The following is a 25,179-nucleotide window of genomic DNA, read 5'->3' on the forward strand; positions in this document are numbered from 1 at the left end:
GGCATGATCCATAGCTCTTTCCAGATAATGTCTTCTTTGGCTGGAGAACATGCATCAGAGGCTGGTCACAGGAGTTCTAGAGTTACAGAAGATACAAGACCTCTAGAACATCTTTGCACTGTGAATATCCACAGAGAAGGTCCACAGCTTCACTTCCTCTTCCAATGATCCCTTTCAGCCCATGCCAACTTATCTGCCCTGTCCTTAATCATATTTTTATAGCACTTTTTTTTCCTGACAGGTATATATTTCTAGTTACTTAAAATGGCAAGATAAAGATGTTTCCTCAGACCTCCTAACTAGATTTGGGTCCTTTTCAAATCCAGTTCCCTTTGGACAGAAATTGGGTTTTCCTCTCAGAAGCTCTAACAGCTGCTTTCTTTAGCTCACAATGTTAGTTCAAGGTCCCGAATTGCTGTGGCAACAGAAGCACTTCTGAGACCAAGGGGTCATATTCTTGTTTCAAGAGGCTGAGCTGTCATTTGATTTTTTTGCCACATCACCAACATGAAGTCACTTGGCTATCCAGGCTACCCTAGTAATCTGCAGACAGAGGTGTCTTGATCACACTTTCTGACCGTGATAAAGAGTGTCAGATTAAGACCTGACCCCCAAAGTAAGAACGCATGTACTTCAGAGGCCTGTTTCAGCCTACGACCAGGTCAGGGGAGTCTGCCCACAAAGGTCCAAATTTGAAGGCACGGCTGCTGTCCTGGCAAGGATTTGCTGGGAGCATTAGTGATATTAGGTTCAGTGGGATCTGTCACCAGCTGAAGTTCAAGGATGGTTCTTGTAAGTAACTAAATACACAGAAGTCATGATCTCTTGTTCAAAAGCTTGCTAAAGAACGTTTTAAGAACCTGACCCCAAGTTTTCTGGAAGTGGCTACTATAACTCTGGACAGTAATGAATGACTCCGCTGATCTTCTCTCTGCCCCAGGCTTTGAAACAGGGAGCTGCTTTTGAGTTTCGCTTTTTGTTTTTTTCCTAAACTGGAATGATCATATGTTCTCTTGCTTAACTGTATTAAATGTGTCACAGTATAACCTTGCAGTAACTTTTAAGGTGGGAGAAGGACTTGGACACCTCTACCATGTACAAAATGCTACTGGTAAATGTAAACATAAATAACATGTGGTGTGTGCCTTTAAGGACATTACAGTCTAATGGAGGAAACTTGTATGTAAATGGCTGATTATGATAAAAGGCAAAGTGAATGAGGCATTAACTACAGGACAAGCTCATCTATGGTAACACAGGTAAAGGAGCAATTAATTCTAACTGAAAGGGAATCAGAAGCTCCTTTACAAAGGAGGTGGCTTTTGAGAGAGTATGGGGAATAATTATAATCTTAGTGTGGCAGTGGAGAAGAAAAGACATTTCACTATTGAAATAGAATGAGCCTAGGCACATGGGTTCGAGTTGTTTTGTTTTGTTTTAATCTAGCACATGCAAGACACTATGGTAGGCTCTGGAAGATAGAGGAAGAGAAATAATACATTTCCTTTTCTCCTATAAGTTATATTATAGTTTGAAAGAAAGGTCTTCTTCATATAAGTCTATCTAAAGAGTTCAACTGCCATTGCCTGGAATGATGTAACTAATTGGCAAGTCCTTTAAAAATCTATCTAGTGCATGAGACTAGAAAGAATCCACTACTGCCAGAGGGAGTAAAGAAGGGGTTCTAGAGGACAGGGATATAGGTTGTTTCCTAAAAGATGGTTAAAATTTGATGTGAGAAATAAGGGGTAAGGATATTCAAAATGATAGGTAAAGCATGAACAATTCAGAAATGATCTTGGCATGTCCATGAGACTGTGAAAGCATCAACTTGGGTGGAGCAGAAGGTGCCTTTGGCTCACTCTAGCAGCGGTTCTCAACCTGTGAGTTGCGAACAATGAAAATACATCCTGCATATCGGATATTTACATTACGATTCGTAACAGTAGCAAAATTACAGTTATGAAGTAGCAATGAAAATAATTTTATGGTTGGGGGTCACCACAACATGAGGAACTGTATTAAAGGGTTGAGGCATCAGGAAGGTTGAGAACCACTGCCTAGGGCAAAAGTTAGAAATGCTTGTTTAGGTGAATTGAAATGCCTTCCAAGTTCAGGCAGGTAATTAAATGAGCGAAGCAGCCTGGGCATCTGCCGAGAGGGGGTGGAAGAAAGCTATGGCCCAGGCTCAACAAAAAGGAAGACATCACTAAGCCCCAGCCAGTTCCACAGTGAACTCTGCCCTAGTGTTGCCAGACCTTCCCATTTGTCACAATACGCCACTGCTCTGGATTTTAACATGTGAGTGTGTAAATTTAATTCTTATGACAAAACATGGAATTATGCTGGACAAAACTAGATACATAAAAATTATTTGAGTCATACTGAATCATATCTAGTATGTGAACCACTCATTTTCAACCTCTGCTGGACTGTAGAGAGCAAAGACTGCCAGAATTACCGTAAAGCCTGCGTGGCTTATCCTATAGCCATTTAAGGTTACAGAAAAGAGATGCAACAGAAAGTGGTATGCTTTCCTCAGGCTATAAATTCAGAATATTTGTATGACAAAAATAATAAGTGAAAGAGAATTGATTGGAATTATTGACTATTACAGTTTCAAAAATGATTTTTTAAATGAAATTCATCTTAAAGTTCTATTATCTGTTGTTTAAACTGGTTGCAGGAAAATTTTACAACAACATTTAAAAAATATGTGTTGGCTCTAAATTCTTTTCAACAGTCTTATTTGCCTTTAAAAAAAATTCAACAATATGACTCTTCTCTACCTAATAGGAAGAGGATTCTGGGTATATACTTTCCAGATGGGCCTAAATGAGTACTTGATGAATGACCTTTTATTTGCCACTACTACCAGCTGCCAATGGTGGATGCAACCAGGATGTCTTGGTCAGGTTCATTTATGTGCGTATTCTGTTTTGGTCCACAAGCCTGGCTGACATTGAAACCAGCCGGGGTTTGAAGGTTTGCAACAGATGCTTTTGTGACTACTAATATCTGAATTTGATAGAGTCTATAAATCACTCACAAAAAATACTATGTGAGTCCGCTATTGGTTTAGGTTTTTCTCCAACCTAATGAGACAAAACCTGAAATTGATGTTAAGAACATAGCTTCTAACCCTAGCTGGTTTGGCTCAGTGGATAGAGCATTGGCCTGTAGACTGAAGGGTCATGAGTTCGATTCCGGCAAGGGCACATGCCTGGGTTTCGGGCTTGATCCCTAGGAGGAGATGTGCAGGAGGCAGCCAATCAATAATCCTCTCTCATCATGGATGTTTCTGTCTCTCTTTCCCTCTCCCTTCCTCTCTGAAATCAATGAAGATATACATATTTAAAGAATACAGTTTCTGGGGGAGGGGGAAAATGCAGCATCTAAGCCTTCACGCTGCAATCAAGAAGGTTTGTTATTTAACAGCAAAGTCAATACATTATCTCTCTCCTATCAGGAATTCCTAACAGATGGAAGAGCTTAGTATCAGCAAAGAATTAGGTGGAGTAGAGAATTTCATATGGAGTTTACAATATTATGCCTCTGTCTGAATGAAATGCAGCATTCCAGATGTTGCCTACATTTCACTTAAAACAAACTGCTATGATTTATGAACAATAAAAATTCCTGAAATGTAACAGGGCAACTCTGCTTCCTAATGCTGAGAAAACTCTTAGAAGATTATCACATTTTGAAAACGTGCTAATGAGCCACAAAGTCTGATTAAAATCTAAGGTGCAATATTCCAAAAATATTCCTGGTGGTTTAGATAAGTAAGGCTCAGTTTTCACCATTGATGACAGTACTTTCAGACAAATTTTGCAAAGATAGGGAGGTCTCAGTAGTTAAGCCAGTTCACAATAGCTCCTTAGTAAGTTATTTTCAGGGAGCAGGGTAAGACAAAACATTAAGACCTGAAAATTGGATAAGAGAAAAAGGAAAAGAAAAATAGTCCACACATACAGACCATTCAGTTGCTAAAATGTGAATGGCTAAGGCTTCAAAACATAAAAGATGAAATTTTAATTACTTAATTTTAATTTAATGCCTATTTATAAATAATAAGTCCAAGTGTCAAGCAGGTTTGAACAAAGATGAACATCTTCTGTTACTTAATTGTGGAGAATAGAATAGTTGGAATCATGTTTTCTAGACAATATCTCTATGGGAGAGAAAAATGCTCACATATTGCGGCTTTGTTTAAGATCAAACTGATCTAATTAGCATTTTCATCTACTTTATTGCTCAGAATTCCCTTTAGTGAGGTGTGCTTTTGATAAATTTCAAGGAAAGCTTTTTGGAGAAAAGTTGAATTCAGACATATAAAACAAAAAAGAGAAGTTTTCTTCAAAGATAAGCCAAAAATCATCTGAAAACTAAAATAAAAACTGCAAAGTCATAAAAGTACATGTCTATATTAATAATAAGATGTGACTTACACAGATTAACCCAGGATTACTTTATATCTATGATATTCCTGAAATAGGACAAAATCTACCAGGGGAATTTTAATTGAAGTTACATGCAAGTAATCAGAGGGAACAATACTTCTCTTTCTTCTGATTGAATGATAATGTGGCCATATTGGTTAGTTATTTTGTAAGGTCATTATAAATCATAGCGATATTGACAAGCTTGTAATTAAATGTATAAATAATTTTCTGATTTCAGATCATAAGAATTGAAGAGAGTGTTCTCACAGCACACTTTACATTCTGGACACTTTAGGATTTTGTTTCCACTTCTTTGCATGTGGCAGATATAGACTCAATCCTATGGAGAATAAAACTATACACTTGGCACCTCCTACAGACATTGTGACTATAGGAGTGTGTTTACAAAATGTTACTAATAAGATTACAAACTGTAGCCGAAACCGGTTTGGCTCAGTGGATAGAGCGTCGGCCTGCGGACTGAAAGGTCCCAGGTTTGATTCCGGTCAAGGGCATGTACCTGGGTTGTGGGCACATCCCCAGTGGGAGATGTGCAGGAGGCAGCTGGTCGATGTTTCTCTCTCATCAATGTTTCTGACTCTCTATCTCTCTCCCTTCCTCTCTGTAAAAAATCAATAAAATATATTTTTTAAAAAAAAGATTACAAACTGTGACAGAGGCAAGATATAGGTAAAATCCTGGTAGACCTTCCTGACTCAATTCCTTGCAAGAAATTTTCACTTGGCTGAAAAGAGAACTCCTGATAGAACCATTTTTTTTAACTTATAATTTCATTCTCAGAAGGGGAAAACTCAGGTAATTCTATACTTGATTTTGACCAACAAGAAAGAATTAGTTAAATTTAGTTTACAGAAGTGATGCTGAACTTCCATTACACAATCATCTCTTTAAGCAAGTAAATACCTCATTGCTAAAGCAACTACCATGTGCTGTATTTGCAACACCAGTGCCTTGTGTGGAGTTGGTATAGATATATAACATGAAGTGTTTCAAGTGTATATCCTTCATCTTTCCTTAGCATATCTTTAGTGTTTTCTTATTTTATAAATATTTTTAAAAGATAATCAGAAAATTATGTGCCAAGAGTCATCAATAATTTTCTGCATCAACATGCAAGGAACAGACTAACACTAATCAGTTCTCTACAAACCTTGCTAAGCTTACCTTGTGGTAAACCTCTTCAGAACTAATCCCAAAGAAGGTATTCAACTCTTGATATGTTTCTCCTAGTTCATTCATTTCAAGGTGCATCTTCCTCCCAGCCCCACCCCCTCCAAAATTACCCATCCTCATCCCTCCTATCCCTTTTACTACACAATGTACATAGTTTTCAAATGTAATATGCCCTTTAAATATATTTTATTGATTTTTTACAGAGAGGAAGGGAGAGAGATAGAGAGTTAGAAACATCGATGAGAGAGAAACATCGGTCAGCTGCCTCCTGCACATCTCCCACTGGCGATGTGCCCGCAACCCAGGTACATGCCCTTAGAGAAGAACAATTCTCTAAGTAGGACTGATGATCTATATATATAAAAGCCTAAGTGAACAACTGAACGACGAAATGACTGGTTGACCGGTCACTATGACATGCACTGACCACCAGGGGGAAGACGCTCAATGCAGGAGCTGCCCCCTGGTGGTCAGTGTGCTCCCACAGCCAACCTACCGTGGCCAGCCAACCTCCCGTGGCCCCTCCCCCTGGCTGGCCAACCTCCCGCGGCCCCGATGGCCCCAATCGCCTGCCAGGGACTCCACCCATGCATGAATTCGTGCACCAGGCCTCTAGTTTAAGTATGAAATCTCAAATGTTATAGGAATCATGGGTACAACATTACCTTAGAGTTAAGAGGTAATTAATAAGAAAAATTCAACATGGGGACTTTACCAATCAGGAGGAATTTTCACAGGAGAAATTTCTGCCATGATGACTTACAAAAATAGTTAATTGCCTTCATTCCAATTATATCCTTCTGAATCTATATTACTTCAAATGCTTCTGTAAGCTTCTTGGAGAAATGTTAATCGTGGTGCTAAAGCTAAGAATGCCATTTTGCTGAGTGATTCAAAAAAATGAGTGCTGCAACCCAAACAAAATCCTGATTCCATTTTTTTTAACTAATCAAAGAAGATTATGTGAAAGAAGTGAAGATAGAGAGCATTTCTCTGGAAGCCTAGGACAAGCTTGCTCTGTTTGAGTAATGTAAACAAAAACCAGGGGTACCAATGCGCAGCCAAGAGGATTTGAAAACGATTATAATCGTATCACATCTGGCCTAAATATATCTCCTATCAGCTCTGGCATTAACAAACATTCATAAGTGGTTATGGCCTGTTCCTTTCCCCAGTAAATATATTTACTTCTCCGAAATAATTTTCAAATCATATAACCACAGGATGCAAGCGCCTATGAGATAGTAGAGCAATCTATTTCAAAGCAACCAACACAGGCTGAGGCTTCTATTCATGTGTATGAGTAATTGGTAACTGCGTAGATTCAAATATCAGGACCAGTACAGCTAATAATGGTGGCTGGGACTTACCAGTACTTGTAAGGAAGTTAACGTTTCTCATCACACCTTCAGTGTAAGCGCCTGGCTCATAACTGTCCATTTCACCTGTGACAATGTGAGCCACTCTTGCTGCCCGTCCTCTGATAGCACCGGCAGCTCGGTCTAAATTATCAGCATCCTGGTCTCTCAGGGCTATGATACATTTGTTGACATCTTCTAAGATGTGGCTCTCTGTAAGGAAACAGATCAAAATAATTTTGTCAGTACAGTGGGACCTTGACTTACAAGTGTCCCGACTAACGAGTTTTTCGAGATATGAGCCGTCTCTCGGCCGATTTTTTGCTTTGAGTTGCGAGCTAAAATTCGGGTTACGAGCCAGCTTCAGATACCCCACTGCTGGTTGGCGCAGCGAACGTCACAGTGAACGCCACAACATCAGCCCAGCATCACGTGTCTCACTCGTTCACTTTTTGATTTGACATACAAGTAATTTGAGTTACGAGCTCCGTCACAGAACAAATTAAACTCGTAAGTCAAGGCCCCACTGTATTTTTTTTATCACCCAAATCTAACATATTACAATTTAACTTCTGACTTCAGATGTGATGCATGTTGGGAATGAAGAACAGGGACAATAGGAAAGGGAAAATACAGACATAATTTTGCTCCTATCTCTTTAAGAGCAAAATTTGCAAAATACAGAATTTTACATTTTTATCAACAATCTTTATAGATTATATATTGTTTTACATTCTAATTCCAATAGATTAGATTTTATTTTTTTTATTTATTTATTTTATTTTATTTTATTTATTTTTTACAGAGAGGAAGGGAGAGAGATAGAGAGTTAGAAACATCGATGCGAGAGAAACATCGGTCAGCTGCCTCTTGCACATCTCCTACTGGGGATGTGCCCGCAACCCAGGTACATGCCCTTGACCGGAATCGAACCTGGGACCTTACAGTCCGCAGGCCGACGCTCTATCCACTGAGCTAAACCGGTTTCGGCCCAATAGATTAGATTTTAGATTTTACTGCTTTGTAGGTGAAAATTGAGTTTCTAGATAATAAAAAAAATAAAATGTATAATAATAGAATATTTAATCCTGATTAAAAGCAACATTATAGAGGTTATAAAACTCTTTAAAAATTTCAGTTGTCCTAAATATATAGCAAAATAAAACTATGGAGTTCTATTCAACTCATCTTCATTGATGAACAATGAAATTTAACACAATTACAGAAATCTTAAAATTAATAAATAACAAACATATGAAATACATAATTTTTAAATTGTAAAGCAGCAACCTCTCTAAGTCTATGAAAACACTTAGATAAATAGGGGGCTTTGTAAAGATTGACTTGAGGCAAGCGAATCCCTGAGAAAGTTGCCCACTCTGAAGAGTGTCCCCCGACCTCCACTGCTCCTTCCCTCTTTGCATGATTAGGGCATGAAGACAGCAGACTTCTGAGGATAGTACTGTTTTCTTTGTCTACGAAATGATTAATACTCCCAATAAAACTAATGAGAGACGTTGAGAAAATACGGGGAATATTATCAAGCCTGGGCAATATTTCTAAGAAATTAAAAGAATATTACAAGAATTAGTGTTTGGCTCTTAGCATTTTCAAATGAATCCCCACTCAAAATCCTTAAGGACTCTATTGCTTAAAAACATACTAGAAAACAGCTACAACAAAAAGGCCTTACAAATTTCAGACCATAGTGTTAACTTCCCCCTTCCCCCAGAGGACAGGCATTCAACAAAGCTATTTCTTTGCGGCGTCACACCTTTCTTGTAATGGGTAGAGCATAAAATCCAAAAGACCAAATAATATGGTCCCTGGTGACTTTCTGAGACCTGACGACTATCATTCCTCTCTAGGCCTCTTATGCTTCAGTCATATTTATTTTATGATTCCCAAGTCCACCATGTTCTTACAAGCCTCTGTTCCTGTGGGCATATTAGAGTCTTGACCTGGATAGACTGTTCTTTTTCTTTCCTGGATCCAATTTCTGTGTGTGTGTGTGTGTGTGTGTGTGTGTGTGTGGTGGAGGGCGGAGGGTTCCAAACTCCAACAAGCAATTTCGGTGTCCACCTGGGTGTCCTACAATTCAACTCAATCCTGACACTCTCTACCAGAGATGGCATCCGCTTCCACAAGGCTTCTCCTGCACCCTTCACTTCAGACACCAGTCCCAAGCCCAGTTTGTTACCTATACTTCTGACTGTCTAGCAATAAATCAGAGATTCCCATCACTCCTTCTTTGGGTTTTATTAACTTGTTAAAGCATCTCACAGAACTCAGAGAAATACTTACTTATTAGATTTAACTTTTATAGCTCAGGAACAGTCAGATGGAAGATGCATAGGCCAAAGTATAAGGAGAGAGTATGGAGTTTCCATGCCTCTCCAGGCACACCACTTTCCCCACATCTCCACATGCTCCCTAACACAGAAGCTCTCTGAATGCAGTCTACCCCCCCCCCCCCCCACCCCACATGGAGGCTTCACTACACAGATAGGATTAATTCAACCTCCAGCCCCCTCCTCTCCACCTCTCCATGGTTGGTTCCTCAGGCAATAGGCCCCATCTTCAGTCCACTGTCATCTCATTAACATAAGGAAAGAAACCTCAAGGCTTTTCAGCACTTAGCAAAGTCCAAGGATTTTACAAGCTCTGTATCCGATACGGGGTGAATACCAAGTATATATTTTCTATTATAAATCATAATATCACAACTGTGAATCCCCTTTGGTCTGATTCATCAACTTCTATTCTTTCAAAATACGAGTCAAATGTTCCTTCCTCAGAAAATTCATGCTGACCGACAACAAGACAAATTTTGTCCCATGTTGTTTGGGATTCCCATGAAACAGTCTATATGTTTCCATTAGGTCTTTTGTCCATGTTCTAATGATGTACTCATGAAAATATCTCTCCGTACACTATGGAATATATGGGAGCACAGGTATTTTATCTTGTTACTTGGAGTAGTCTATCTAGTCTCTAATACAATACATGGCACCTGTTAAACCAAAGAATATTTGTTGAATGAATGAATTCCTCTAATAAGACACATCTGAGAACAGTAAATTATTTTGTCTACATCCTAAATCATGTGTTATGTACATAAGCAGACATATTTCTGTGACCTTAAATAGTCAACTTGACCCACATCAAGGACAGCCAGGTCATTTGCTTGAAAAAGATTAAACACTGAAAACCATTGTTATAAATTCACTCTAATTTTAACCTACTCAGCAGCATTCAGTTATGAATGTATCATAAAGGCATATAATAAATACAGGCAGGATCCCTTCTCAACAGAAAGTGCCTGGCTATCATTACCATCATATTTCCCCTGGAACTGAAATACAAGTTTAAATGTGGGAGGCAGAGCAATCATGAGCTTTTTAAAAGTCCACAGATGTGCACTTTAATGACACATTAAGAAGCTGTTATTTCCCATGTACGTTGGTAAGGTTTTTTTGTTTGTTTTTTTTTAAATAAGTACAACACACGTTAACCATAAATTAAGGTGCTTAATTTTAGGTTGCAGAGTTATTTTTTGCTCAATCCTAAAAAAATTTTAAAGATATTTAGGGAAAAAATCCACAATGCTCATTTTTGAAGATTAATTGTCTTATAAACTATGTAATTTCTATTTAATTAAAGGTGAAATCATATCTGTCACAAACTATTCTTTACCTGGTGAATTTTACACAGGAAAGGATATACAAAGAATATTCAATAACAATAAATTGATTGTTTCCCTCTTCTATAGAAAAAATTATATACAAGCTCAGCAATTTATTTTATTATTTGAAGCAGAGAATAAAAACATAGCAAGGGTTGCTTTTGTTCTTTTTTTATTGGTCTTAGAGAAGTGTGTGTGGTTATTGCTTCAGACTGAGCAACACAATCAGCAGCCATAGTGTTAATTAATTATGTGGAAGCATTCTATAGGCAAGGTGAGATACAGAATAAAAGCCCTACAGGAACATACACAATATGAAAAAACAGTACATGAAATGAGTGGCAAGCAGCATATAATCAGACTTTATCATATGCAGATATGTTGAGAATGTTGGAGATGATGACTAACTGATCTTTGAATACTAACATTAAATATAGCACAAAGGAATTAGGAAAGTTTGCAAAGTTTCCATTATTGTGACACTTTCCCATTACTCTGAATGTTTCAAAAAATGCCAGCAACAATTATTTGCACAAAACTCTAAATAATAGAGTGCCAGAAAAAGAAAATAAAAGTGTTGGGCACCTCCCACGTATGCACAATAATTAAACAGTGAACTAATTTCCTAAAAACAAGTATTTTTTTGCTACTCATATTTCAGGTGAATTTAGGTAGCTAAAAAGTCCTTCATGATAGCTTGAGTTTTTATGCCCGGTTATATAACCTTACACCGCTAAGGGGAAAAAATAAAACACCAAATACCTTGTAGAAAACTTACTGGTGTATCGCTTAAGACTTTGCTGATGGACTAGGATAACTTATTAGACAGATGTAGCAACAATTATTAGAAGTTCTACATTCAATTTATTTTTTTCTCAACTGTAGATGCACTTGGACTCAACAATTACATCATTTTTAAAATGAGAGCTAAAATAAAGAAAATGTTATTATAGAATAAGCATATTTAGAATATTACATGCTCTGAAGAACGATTGAAGACTTGTCTTTATTAATAGTTTCAGAGTGTGAGTTAACATTTGATTTGGGGTGAGTGATGGGATGTCCTGGTGTTACTGAAAATCCTAAAGTGCATTATTTTAAGAGCAAAGAATTGCTAACTACTAGCAATCTCTATCAATCACTTTATAGCTATTCTGAAATGCAAAGGGTTATTTTTTTATGTTGAAAATAGTAATAATTAGGGAGACATATTGATTTTGAATAAAAGATATTTCACTTGTTGCAAACTTCTCTGAGTAACTCCAACTTTGGCACTGTAGCAAGTATTAACACAATGAGATTTGAAATGCCTTAAGTTTTTTTTTTCTCTGATTCTTTTCTTAATTTTTTAGTTTTCCACAATTAGAGATAGAATTAGTTTCAGGAAAAGTAGAAAAGAAATAAAATCCAGCCAAAGCAGAAACTTATTTTTTTCTAAAGGCACAGAGTTATAAGCCAAAAGAGGCTGAGTTTCTTAAATTGGCAAGATTAAAGGTTAGGTCCCGATTGTATACGAGTTCAGAAAGTTATGATAATTGATTAATTTTTTTCAGTTGAAGTTGACATATATTATGTTAATTTCAGGTATACAACATAGTGACTAGACATTTATATACCTTACAAAGTGATCACCCTGATAAGTCTAGTAATCACCTATACCATACATAGTTATTATAATATTATTGACTATATTTCCTATGTTGGACTTTTGAAGCATAGTAACCTCCATCTTGGGTAAAAACTGCTGTTTAAAATTTTAACCCTGCTATCCTGGCTTCTGTAAACATTTGCTTTCGTAAATAATAGGGAAAATAAGACTACTCCCACTCCAGAGAGGCCATAAACTATGTCCCAGACAGAGTTGTCAGTGCTGGCGCCAGGGCAGGCCTTGAGATATGGTCTCATGGCCTGTCCCCGCAAACAGGACTTTTTCTCAGAAGGTCTGGAAATTTCATTCCAAATTTGGAAAACAAAGAGCTGAAAAACATATAAATTGAAAAGACTTTCACCATATTGGGCCCCAGAATTTGAGAAGCAAGAGTTCCCCTGGGCCCACTAGTGCTAGCGAAAATGAACAGGACTCCAAATAAATTTGGCTTATTGATTAAGGTGTCTTCTGATTTACACTATAACACTTTATATAAAACTCATGACTGTTTTATGACTGGCAACTAGTATATCTTAATCATTTTCTCTTTCTCACCCATTGCCCCATCCCCTTCATCTGGCGAACATACAGTTAAGCTAATTTAATTATATGAAAATAAATTTCTATTTTTGCACTCCTGGATCTATAAGTGTAAATTTAAATATTTTAAAAAAATATTATTAATTTTTAGAGACAGAGAGACATTTATTTGTTGTTCTACATATTTGTACATTCATTGGTTGATTCTTATATGTACCCTGACCAGGGATCAAAATGCAACCTTGGTGTATCAGGTCAATTAAACTACTCAGCCAGGGCTATGGCTATAAATTTAAAAGTCATTAATAGGGAACTACACTAATATTCAGTAAATGAAAACAAACATATATAATTTTCCTTTCTCTTTTACCAAAAAACAAACAAACATTAAACAAAAAAGCAAATGGAGTACACCACTATATGTTAATTTTGTGTATCTACTTAAAGGTGGTCAAAATTTATTTGCCAATAATTGATCGTGATGATTGGTCTCCAAATTAACTGATAGCTTACTCCATAAAAATCTCAGCAAGTGCTATTTTGAGAATAAGAGCATGCAGGTAGCTAATGTAAAACGTTGCTAATATTCACCACCCCTTTTCCTCTGTTTCATCTTCTGAACCTAAGTAAGACTATGTGTTAGAAAATGTAAATGATATCAAAGATAAATAAAACAAAATATCTGTCTGCAAAGGGTTTACAAGCTGTTAAACAGAAAGAATTATTTCTTTCACTGTCTTTTAGTCTTCCAAAAATATAATAGTCAAAATTATCATTATTTGATCATTTTAATGAAGTTTTATTAACCTTTATTCCAAAAGTTTGTCCAGTTTCTCTGCACTATAAGCTTTTTATTCTTCATTGGACTTTAACTAGCTCAAACTCTCCTGACCTATTTATGACAATGATCCAAAGAAAAATAAAGTTCAAGATTTCTATTCTCTAACTAGTTCTTTTCCAACCCATACTTATAGGAACTCTATAGTATTTATGCAGACACAAAACTATAGAAATAAAAACCACAAAAATACAATAACTGAATCCTTCATATTTCTTTTAGTATGTCCTACATAAGCTCTAATCACAGTTTCTTCTGTGAAGTAGTTAAGAAATTTATCAAAAGCTCAGAATAGACCAAAGGTATGATTGCTTATCTTTTGCACATGCTGTTGGGCAGACATTGTGAATCAACCCTACCTGGCAGATATCTAATTCTCCAGGATTATGAATCTTTGTCCCACTTGCTATTTACTGCTGGTTAGAATATTTTACAATTCTGTAGGAGTAGATGCTCATTTGTTCTTAAAACTGATAGCCTGTAAATGAGTCTTGTCACATAGAAATGCAAATGAATTTTTATATGGTAGAGATGGAATGATTTTTATAGAAAAGATCATTCCAAAGGTTACATTTTTATTGTTCTGTAGGACATTGATCAGTTTTGCTTCTAAATTAGAAATTTTATTTAACCATTCTTTCTTTATCCAGTTCTTCTTAACAAAGCATTATTATCTTGGTGGCTATTAACAATGAATTTTGACACATGCTCACCTTAAATTTCCAAAAGTCTTGCTTTCACCTTGGAAAATTATTCTTTGACTGTGTGCTTTGACTTAGAAGCTACTAATATTCCAAGTATTTTATTTCTACCCACGTGAAAAAGTGTAAAGCAAAAATTGCATGTGGACTCATAGACCTACATATAAAAGGCAAAACTATAAAGCTCCTAGGAAATATTTTAGATAACCTTGAATTTGAAAGTGATTTTCTAAATACAACACTGAAAGTATAAGTGATGGAAAAAAAATGAAAACTAGGACTTCATAAAAAACAAAGACCCAACAAACAGAAAAACAAACAAAAAAGACTTCTGCTCAAGAGAATGAAAAGATAAGCAACAGACCTGGAAAAAAATATTTCCAAAACATACCTAATAAAGGGACGGTATTCAAAATATACAAAAAAAAATATTAAAACTCAATAGTAAGGAAACAATAACTCAGTTACTATAAGCAAAAGATTTGAGCAGGAACATCACAAAGAAGATATACAGATATGTGATTTTTAGTTTAAAAAGATATCTTGTAGGCTTAAAAATTTTCTAACGTTTATAAAGTTGTGCAAAAGATCTATATAATTATACTAGTGGCCTGGTGCATGAATTTGTGCACATTGAAAGAAAATTAATTAGAGGAAATATTCTAATATTGCTATTCGCCCTTTCTCTATAGAGTACCAACCAAAATCACAATCGACAATGACAGATCTAAACACACATGTGCAATTGGCACCAGCGAGAGTTTTATATGTATTGTGCATGTGTGAGTCAACTTAGCCTTTATATATATATAAAATAAACTTGTTTAATTAGACCTGTTTTCTGATTTAGCTAAACTTTTTCCAACCCAGTGAAGCACCCCAACTTCTCTTTCAGGTAATTGTCAGCAACACAACAATAAGTATCAACACAAAGCAGATTATTATTGTAGATCATACAGGGAGAACCAAGGGTAAAATACCTAACTGCAGCAGTGTCTGATATATTCTGTGCAGTGAGAAAACCTGAAGTCATTTTCAAGGTCCACCATTTCTTACTTCTTTTCAGTTGGGTCAAGTTTCTAAGCTTTCTAAATCTCCATTTTCTGGCTAATGAAAAGAGGAAGATTCCACTGAGTCTCCTATCTACCTACTCCAGGATTTCTGTGAGGATCAAATGAGATGAGGCACAGAAAAAATGTTTCCACCTGGCTATAAAGCAAGTCATGTTCCTAGGCTGAAGAAACTGCAAGGAGACTAGTCGCTAGGGAGAGGAAGCTGGGCGTTGCTACGTGACATCATTACCAGGCACCCACAGATACCATTTCTGGGCTGGGCTGGACTGTGAGCGCATTTTGCGCCATGGTGACTCGACAGCGACAGCAGCGTTGGCTGTGATTTGGTGGGCTGTTGCTCTGGGGTGGTTGTGGGGCCTGTGTCCCACTTCAGGGAAGCCAAGTGTTGCTTTGTGGGCACCAGGTCCATGGTGCCATTTCTCTGTAAATGGCCAGTGCGTATCACGGCAGCTCCTGAGTTGAGCTTCTGCCCCCTGGTGGTCAGTGCGTGTCATAGTGACTGGTCAGACAGACACTTAGCATATTAGCCTTGTATATATATATAGAAAACAAAATGCATTAAAAGTTTCAACACTAATTTTAATTGGGCTTGAGTTATCATCTATGAAGTTAGAAAGTTAGTTTTAATTATAGAAAGCTTTCAAGAACAGTGCTCTAGTAAAGTTAATATTTTGGAAATGAATGGAGCCATCATAGCCAAAGGAAACCTAAAGCATTCTAGAGATGTCACTGGAGAGATGGTCATAGAAGAAGAAATGAACAAAGTTTTATGCCTCACTATTTACGATTATGGTGTAGAAGCAAGTCTAGGGCAACAGAACATTTTATGCTGTCCTTATCTTGACAAATAAACAGAAAAAATAAACCAAACCTTAGTCATTCTCATTCAGCCTTTTCCATTGACTTTTCTTTGACTGAGCTTTTCCATGTTAATTGTCTCATTGCTTCCTCTCCCATAGACCAAGAACCTATTAACATCTAATATCAAAGCCCTGAGTTAAAAAAAAAATAGCTTCGAGGATATTACCAGAGTGAACATCAGGACTGTCAGCAGGAACAGACAGTAGTGAGCAATTCTCCCATATTAAGCAATAAAACCATTCAATTCTGCACACGGGATGCTAATGTTGAATGCCTCTGTTGCTGAAAACTCTTGTAGAAAATAGTCAGTATTTGCTTGGGTGCTATTCCTTGTTTAGGATTGAAAATACAGAATAACTTGCGTGTTGAATTACAAAAATTTGTATTATGGGGCACAGGAATAAAAAAAAAATCCTGATGTTGCTCAGTGGTTGAGCATCAATCCAGGAATCAAGAGGTCACAGTTAAATTCCCACTCAGGGCACATGCCCGGGTTGTAGGCTCAATCCACATTAGGGTGTGCAGGAGGCAGCAGATCAATGTTTCTCTTGCATTGATGTTTCTGTTTCTCTCTCCTTCTCCCCCCCGCCTCCAAAACATAATTAAAAACATTATTTTTAAAAGAAAGAAAATCATGGCACTATTTTAAGTGACATCTTGAGGTACATGATACATATAGTAGAACAGAAACCCCAAAGAATAAAATACATAACATTTTAAATGAACAGATAAGATTAGGAACAAACGAGTTGTTTATAACCTGGGAAATTTTATTTATTTTTTATTTCCCCATAACATTAAGTATGCAGTTTAATTATTTCAATTTCCTTCTAAAATACAATATCTCTATACATGAAAAGAAAAGGCTAACAATTAAAAAGGGAAAGACTGTTATTAGATAGATGCCTTAGGGAAGTTCATTTCCTTAGTCAATGAATTTATTTTAAACTCAGTCATATCGTCCTTTCATTGAAATTTATTTTTCCCTTATATTTTGTTCTCAGATGCAAAAAATTTCAGAGTAGTCCCTCTCCGGTAGATGAATTTTCTTTCTTGGTCTCATTAGTGATTCTTTCAAGGAACCTAGCAACATCGGGAATTGGCCACACAAATGACAAACAGGTCCAAGAGGTTAGAAGTAATTTCAAGGTATGATTCCTTATTCTCAAATCAGTGTCATTCACAAAATACTATGAATCAACATGATTGTTTCTAAAAATGTGGAAGCCCCTACAAAACTATATGTAATTAGAGAGAAAAATCAAAGGATGATTAAAAAGTGAATCGTAAAAGACACTGCTTCAAATATATAGGAACAATCCTTACAGGAAACTCAATATACTTCATCCCAACTCAGATTTCTATAGTCTGTGTTTATCTTTTACCTTCCCATGGAGTTTCTTTCTGACATTTTCACAAAGCTCTCTACAGTGGTCCTCAACCTTCTGGCCCCTTAAATACAGTTCCTCATGTTGTGACCCAACCATAAAATTATTTTCGTTGCTACTTCATAACTGTAATGTTGCTACTGTTATGAATCGTAATGTAAATATCTGAAATGCAGGATGGTCTTAGGCGACCCCTGTGAAAGGGTCGTTCGACTACCAAAGGGGTCGCGACCCACAGGTTGAGAACCGCTGCTCTAGAAGATTCTCTAATAGATCCTTCTCAGTCATCCTACAACCTCTGAACTAGAAGGCAATTTCATCAATCATCAGCAATTTTTCTCTGAAGAATTCACTTTTACTTGATGCTCTATGTATTTTTATACTGTTATTCATTTTTTAATCTAACTCTGAAAACATACACAGGATCCAAAATTTTATTAAATAAACATGTATTTATTCAGATATTAAAAGGATAGTAAAAACCTTTTTTGGATATATATATATGCCTAAGCAACCATTCAACTGGTAGCTATGATGTGCACTGACCACCGAGGAGCAAACGCTCAACACACAGGCATGGAAACGTGGAACAGACTGACTTATCTCAGAATGATAGAGGGAGGGGGTAGGGAGGGGAGAGATTAACCAAAGATCTTATATGCATTTGAGGTCTGGTGCACAGATATGTGTACCAGTGGGGTCCCTCGGCCTGGCCTGTGGGGACCGAGCTAAAACCAGCAGTCTGACATCCCCTGATGGGTCCTGGATTGCAAGAGGGCAAAGGCCAGGCCCAGGGACTTCACCAGTGCACAAATTCATGCACCAGGTCTCTAGTATGTAAATCAGGGGTCCTCAAACTACGGCCCGCGGGCCACATGCAAATATAAATATTGTATTTGTTCCTGTTTTGTTTTTTTACTTCAAAATAAGTTATGTGCAGTGTGCATAGGAATTCGTTCATAGTTTTCTTTTAAACTATAGTCCAGCCCTCCAACGGTCTGAGGGACAGTGAACTGGCCCCCTGTTTAAAATGTTTGAGGACCCCTGATATAAATAATTTTTTTCTAAAATATACAGGATGTATTCAGGCAGAAACAATTAACAGTGCAGTTCACTAAATTTTATTTTAAAGGTATTGAGATCACTAAATGAAATTGTCACAAATTAAAATTTCAAGAGAATGATTATAAAGTTTTACACCTTAATTATAAGTTGAGTAAAAACTGAAGAATTTACCAAAAGCTACTTTATTGGGAGAGTTTTTTATACTATAAACAATATATAAATATTAGTTTACTAGATAGTTTTGTATTATTTATATCTTTTTTCTTTGCACATTTCAATTGTTTTTAGTTACTTTTTTCGTGGCTTGCAAAGTACAATGCATGTTCTTTGTGTATGGATACCTTAGTTCATGCTAGATTCAATTTCAGAAAAAAGAGGCACAAAAATTTAAAACTTCCTATTTAAAGATTTTAAAAATCAAATAGTTATTTTATTTCCTAATTCTTCATTCAAGAACAAGTTTTTCTCTCACACAGAAATTTCCAGAATGGAATATTGGCATGAATAGCAGTCAGATGTCCAACAATTGCAATGATTGCATGAGACCAATGCAATCTGTCTACAAGATATTGTATTTAGAAAAAATTTTTTGCCAAGATTCAAACATGATGAAAGACAGTAGCACATGGAACAAACATCCATGTAATAAGGATCACAGTAGGGGAAGCCAGTGGGGAGATACTATAATGAGGCCATGATAATAAAACCAGAGAGAAAGGTAACATGATAACAACTGCTAGTAATAATGGGAGGTAAGCTCTTTAAAAGATTGATTAAAATGTGAAACAAAACATGTTATGTGCCTGTTGTTTTTTTTATGCTACAGCTAAAAAAAAAAAAAAAAAAAAAAACAAGGCCAGAGAAATATAATCTTTATTCAAGATCTTGAATAAATATATGAGACTTTTTTTAATGCAAAGAGCCCAGCTGACCTACACAGCTTAGTCTCCTTTTAGTTCTAAATCTCCACCATCAGACCATCTAATCAAACCATCTTGAACAAATTCAGTGTTATTATCTCAGCAACCTTGCCTGGAAGGCCATTCCCTGCATTTAAGCATCTCTGCATGAAAAACAGATTCGCAACATCTGGTCTAATTTAGTTTTTCTTTAATTTTCATTTTGTTGCCTTTTCTATTTTATTTCCTTTTCCAATCATGTTTGTTGAACTGCAAATAGCAATTTCCACTCATATCGGTGGTTTTTATCTCACTATTTTAGGGTCAGCGGTCTACCTTGTTCCTTCAAGATAGCTATAAAATGATAAACTTGAGGAACTATAATTACCCGTGCTCTCCTCATACATTTTGGAAAGCTGGCATAAATTTTATTTCCCTATAGTGTTCTACACATCAATAAAACACCTGAGTTATAATTGGCTAGGAATATTTTCTTAATGCTATGTGCCCATGGATTCTGATTTATTTACCTTTCCTGCTTTAGGTTGCCTCTTGTATCTTTTTCTCAGTTCTCAATGTTTAAAAAAAAATGATCCCTTAAAACAATATAATTTTAATAAAAAACACACAGAAGGTATAAGATGTTATACCCAAATGATAAACACAAAGCTTGACTTTGACAGTCAAGTAAATTCAAAGGCATGGGATCCTACATTGCATCATAATTTTGGCATACAGTGCATGTATGGAACAGTGGGGCTGTCAGACAATATTATAAAATAATATTAAATAATTTAAAGAAGAACTATACTATTATACTCATACTTTATATTCACAAGAAACTTTAGATATAACATTAACAAAATGTCATCTGTTATCAAGAAATATGAAGCCAAAATGCAAAATTTCTTTGCTCATTATCCTGCTATACCATAGACTTTATGCCATCCATTATCTAAAGAAAATTGCTGTATGAGCCCTAAATTATCATATTCACTGAATATAGTCCTATGCGATGAATTTAGTCTAATCATGCTTTATGACACTGCTTCCCCCATGGTGAACTTACATGACTTATACTTTCAGTCCTTCAAAGGTTAATTTTTATATGATCTTACTTATGTAATTTGTCTGGATTTCCAATGTGACAGGGAAAAATTAAGAATCTATGGAAATCTGTTTTCTGTATCAATTTTTGGATATTTAAACTAGGAACTATAGGAAGAAAAAGCCAGTATAGTTATAATTTAAACTTAATTTTCAGTACTTGTATGTTGAAGACATATACATATACATACGTTGTTCGTATGGAAAACAATACAATAACCCTATATAATAAGAGAGGAATATGCTAATTAGCCATTATGCCCTGAGGCATAAAGACCAAGCGCATCAAGACCAGATCATGGATCAGCAGGAGGGTGGGCCAGCGAGGTACAAGCGGGCTGTGGAGAGCTACAGGAGGGGGCAGGACAGCAAGCTATGAGGGGAGGAGGAGGGAGGGGGCGGGGGGAGCTACAGGAGGGCAACAGCGACATACTGGCACACAGATTCGTGTGCAGGGCAACTAGTGAACGTATAATAATACAAGAATAAACTGTTTTGCGTACTCACAACTATAAACTTACTTTTGCCAACCCCTGTGTATACAATACAAAGCACACTTACTGTATATTGTTGACATAGTATCGTCTCCTTTAATCATATAAATAACACAAAAATAATTACTATTATCCTCATTCTTTTCAAAGGAAAAAAAAAGTAAGTATAACCTATTCCAAGTTTGAATATTAATAATAAATGGTAGAGCTGGAGTTGAACCAGAAAGTCTGACTGAAGGGCTTTTACTTTAGACCATTTCTTGATGTTACTACTCTAGCATAGTCATGCAATTATAAATAATTATATACATAAGTTTCCATGACTATTCAGTGAAATAATTGTACATCTTCCTCATAGCAACAGTAGATTGTAGTGATATGCTTTGTTTTCTTAAGGTTTAAGAGCTCTCTGAACAAAATTTTTCAAAGGAATTTATCTAGTAGTCACTAAGTTGCTCTGTTTTGTTAAACTAGCGTGAATTTACTCTTTAGAAGACCCCTCTGATAATAATAAATATCTATGGTTTGACTTTCCAACAATATTAAATACCAGATAACAGATTTATGTGATTATGCAAAAACACCCAACTACTTTAAGTAGAATGCTTTCTTACACATGCATGTATTCCAACCACATAGGGAATTTAAACAACTGTGCTTAAAAGAAAGAAAAAGGAAGGAAGATTTGAGTCAATTCGTCATTTTTATTACCTACTCTCAACTCTACCAAAACCACATCTAAAGAACATATATCACTGGCATTTACTGCTATTTCACCACTCACTCCACCTTTGAAGCAGCCTGTGCAATATCAAATGGATGCACCTGCTTATATACAATATCACACACTGTCGGAGGAATACCTAGCATTAATAATAGGAAGGATAAATAAAGAAACTCTAGGAACATTGCTGTTTTTTAGATAGCTCCTAATATTTAAATCTTCCTTCTCTCTCTTAGTTCTTTAATTAGCTGTGACTTTGCCTAATATATTAGGCATATATTTGTTTGAAGATAAAAGCCTACTCTAATAACTTTCACATATGATGTGTATTTTCATTCATTATTTGCAGTTCCATTCTAACACTTTTAAATTACTTTTTAAAACTCATTTTTTTCATATTTCTCATTTTTTAAATGTTTTTTTCTTCTTCAAATGTAAAATCATAGTTCATTCAACCATTTCTTTCTCTTAATAAAGCACGTGTCACCTTTTAATCATAAAATAGAAGGTCCACCACGCAGAACAGAGGGGTCACCAAGATCATTCTCATTGGCACAAAGGATCAGGGGAAAAACTGTAACGTGGACAAAGCTTCTCTTCAGTGTACTTTTTTTAAAATTTCATTTTCTAATATCTCTTCTTCCAATCCTCAAAGTTTAATTGTTCTTAAGCTATTAAAAGTATACAACCTGGGCTTACCATAAAAATTTCCTGATATGTAAATAGTCTTCCCACTCCTCATTTATTCTTTCAATAATACTCTTACTCTTTTGTGAAAATGGCCTTGGCAAACAATGTTTGGATTAAAAAAATTCAAACTAAAATGTCAATGACTCTAATTCTGATGTCTAATGAGTACATTAAAGAACAGTGTGGTAACCTCGCTGAAAATGAATATATAATTCATAGACTGGAATGGGAGATATATTTCAATCAGAAAGTTCTCCTCGCTATTTCTTATCTATATGAGCAGGCAGTAGGCACACAAATCTCACACTCTTGACACATCCGAGGAGCAAACACTGCCAATGGACTCTTGACCCCGAAGTGGAAATAGAATATACAAACTAATCTCTGAATGCATTGCTTTTCTCTTTTTTAAAAAATGAGCACATTATTCCAAAATAAAGTTAAGTAATTTCTGGAGTTATTCTATCAACATAATTTTGATTGTATCAAATATACTTCTATTGACATTTTCTGGGTATTTTGTGTCTCTCACATACCAAGGAGTTAACTTGTTTCCAGAAACGTGGTTAATGATGGCAGCTTCAAATGGGAAATCCCTGGGGAAAAATGAATAATGAGAAGAGGCCAACAGGAAAGTTTCTGGTTATGAGAATTTGTGTTGCCCTAACTTTGCTTCTTGCTCCTGACCCACTTAATATGCTTCTGAATGATCACCTCACCGCATCTGACCCTCTTCAATCTAAATTTCTGCACAGAATTTCCTACGTAGATCTAGAAATATATAAAAGGGCCAGGAATAAACTTAGGGTGCTTCTAAATTTACTAGTTACTTTGGGGAAACCAGGAGAGATAACATAACCACAATAAAATAGTATAGCTCCGTGGTTGGCAAACTGCGGCTCGCAAGCCACATGCGGCTCTTTGGCCCCTTGAGTGTTGCTCTTCCTAAGACTTAGGAGTACCCTAATTAAGTTAATAACAATGTACCTACCTATATAGTTTAAGTTTAAAAAATTTGGCTCTCAAAAAAAATTTCAATCGTTGTACTGTTGATATTTGGTTCTGTTGACTAATGAGTTTGCCAACCACTGGTGTAGCTAAACACACTGATGCAGTCATAAAGATGAAATACATGATGAAGTTTGATTTTGTGGAATTTGACCTGAGAACACTTTGGGAAATCCAGAAGTCTAAGGATAATTTTGACAGCAGTGAGACCATAACCATATAATAGATCGCTGTCTTCTAGCTAGGTTCACTTAGAGTCATTTGGTTTATTTATAAAATAGCAAAACAAGATACAAGACTGATCGTTTTCTCTTTAACCTTGTAATAGGTCATATTCAAAAACTTATAAAAAATACAACTGCAACCAAGAGTCTGATTATACAAAATTCTCATTTATTTTTCTTAAAATATATTTTTATTATTGATTTCAAAAGAGTGAGGGAGAGGGAGAGAGAGAGAGAAATATCAATGATGAGAGAGTATCATTGATTGGCTTATGGTCATTAGTCTGCAGTGATTTTTACAGAAATAAGGAATTCATGACTTCATTTAATGAGCATTTATATGACATCATCAATTAAGGATAATCCTGGTATTTGAGACACTGCTGAACAGGAAAAACTATATGCAGATTTCTTGAGTTCTCCAAGAAGTTTCACTAACAAAAATGAGGAAGACATAACCGTGCAAAAGGAAAACCTGAACCACTGACCTTGCAAATGATACTCTGAGAAGCTCCGGAACCTATAAGGACATTCCCAAATTGAGGCAAGGAGGTAATATATATTCATATGAATATTAGGTTGTCACTAACTGCAGACCACCACTTAGAAGGTGGCATAAGTTTAGGCAATATGTTTTCTATGGTGAAAGGTGATTTTTAGTGAAGGTCATAGACATGAGCCCTCGGCAACTGATATTCCCAGAGGCATGGGTACGTTGCATAGTTTCTAAAGAGAATGGACTACCACAGTATCTACTACAGCCCACCTCTTGTACCACTCAAATTTACTTGTTTCTTAGCGTAAATTCATTACAGATGGAAATGGCTTTTCTGGAAACCTGGTTGGTCTTTGTTTCCTGGGTAGCTTAACACGTAACAAGTTAGTGAGATGAATTACAGCCTGCACTGATGGAATTGATCTTTAGGCTGTAACCAAGACTCACAATTGTCTCGACCATCATCCATACTATATTCCTCTAATTTTGAGCCATCATCTCTGATAATCTAGGCACCATTGCATGGTGGGGTGACCCTGGCTCTCATCCCTGAGAGCTCTAAACCTCTGGTTACCTTCCCTTCCTAGGTCATGCCTGCTGTACTTGTCTGTTTATTAATAAATCTTGGCATGGAAACACTAAGAGGTGTCAAAATAATCACTCAAGTTTCAAACATATTATTCTCTTCCCCAATTGTGTAGCATAGTCCCATCTCCTCCTGCTAATCTTTTTGTTACCTGA

At 36.1% G+C, this 25,179-nt stretch overlaps 1 protein-coding gene across 5 annotated transcripts in view; it reads right to left on the reverse strand.

The window, feature by feature from the left end:
- Nucleotides 1–25,179, reverse strand: part of CTNNA3 (catenin alpha 3) — a 1,374,069-nt gene that overhangs the window by 384,489 nt on the left and 964,401 nt on the right. For 4 of the 5 annotated variants that reach the window (XM_070432842.1, XM_070432840.1, XM_070432841.1 and 1 more), the window contains exon 12: nucleotides 7,010–7,210. The exons of the other annotated variant lie outside the window; for it this stretch is intronic. In XM_070432842.1, coding sequence (XP_070288943.1) covers nucleotides 7,010–7,210 — 201 coding nt within the window. The remainder of the gene's footprint in view (nucleotides 1–7,009; nucleotides 7,211–25,179) is intronic. 5 annotated transcript variants of the gene reach the window in all.

This window comes from Myotis yumanensis, unplaced genomic scaffold (genome assembly GCF_028538775.1).
Source record: "Myotis yumanensis isolate MYYU_CA2020_CCGP unplaced genomic scaffold, mMyoYum1.0.hap1 SCAF_13, whole genome shotgun sequence".
Lineage (NCBI taxonomy): Eukaryota > Metazoa > Chordata > Mammalia > Chiroptera > Vespertilionidae > Myotis > Myotis yumanensis.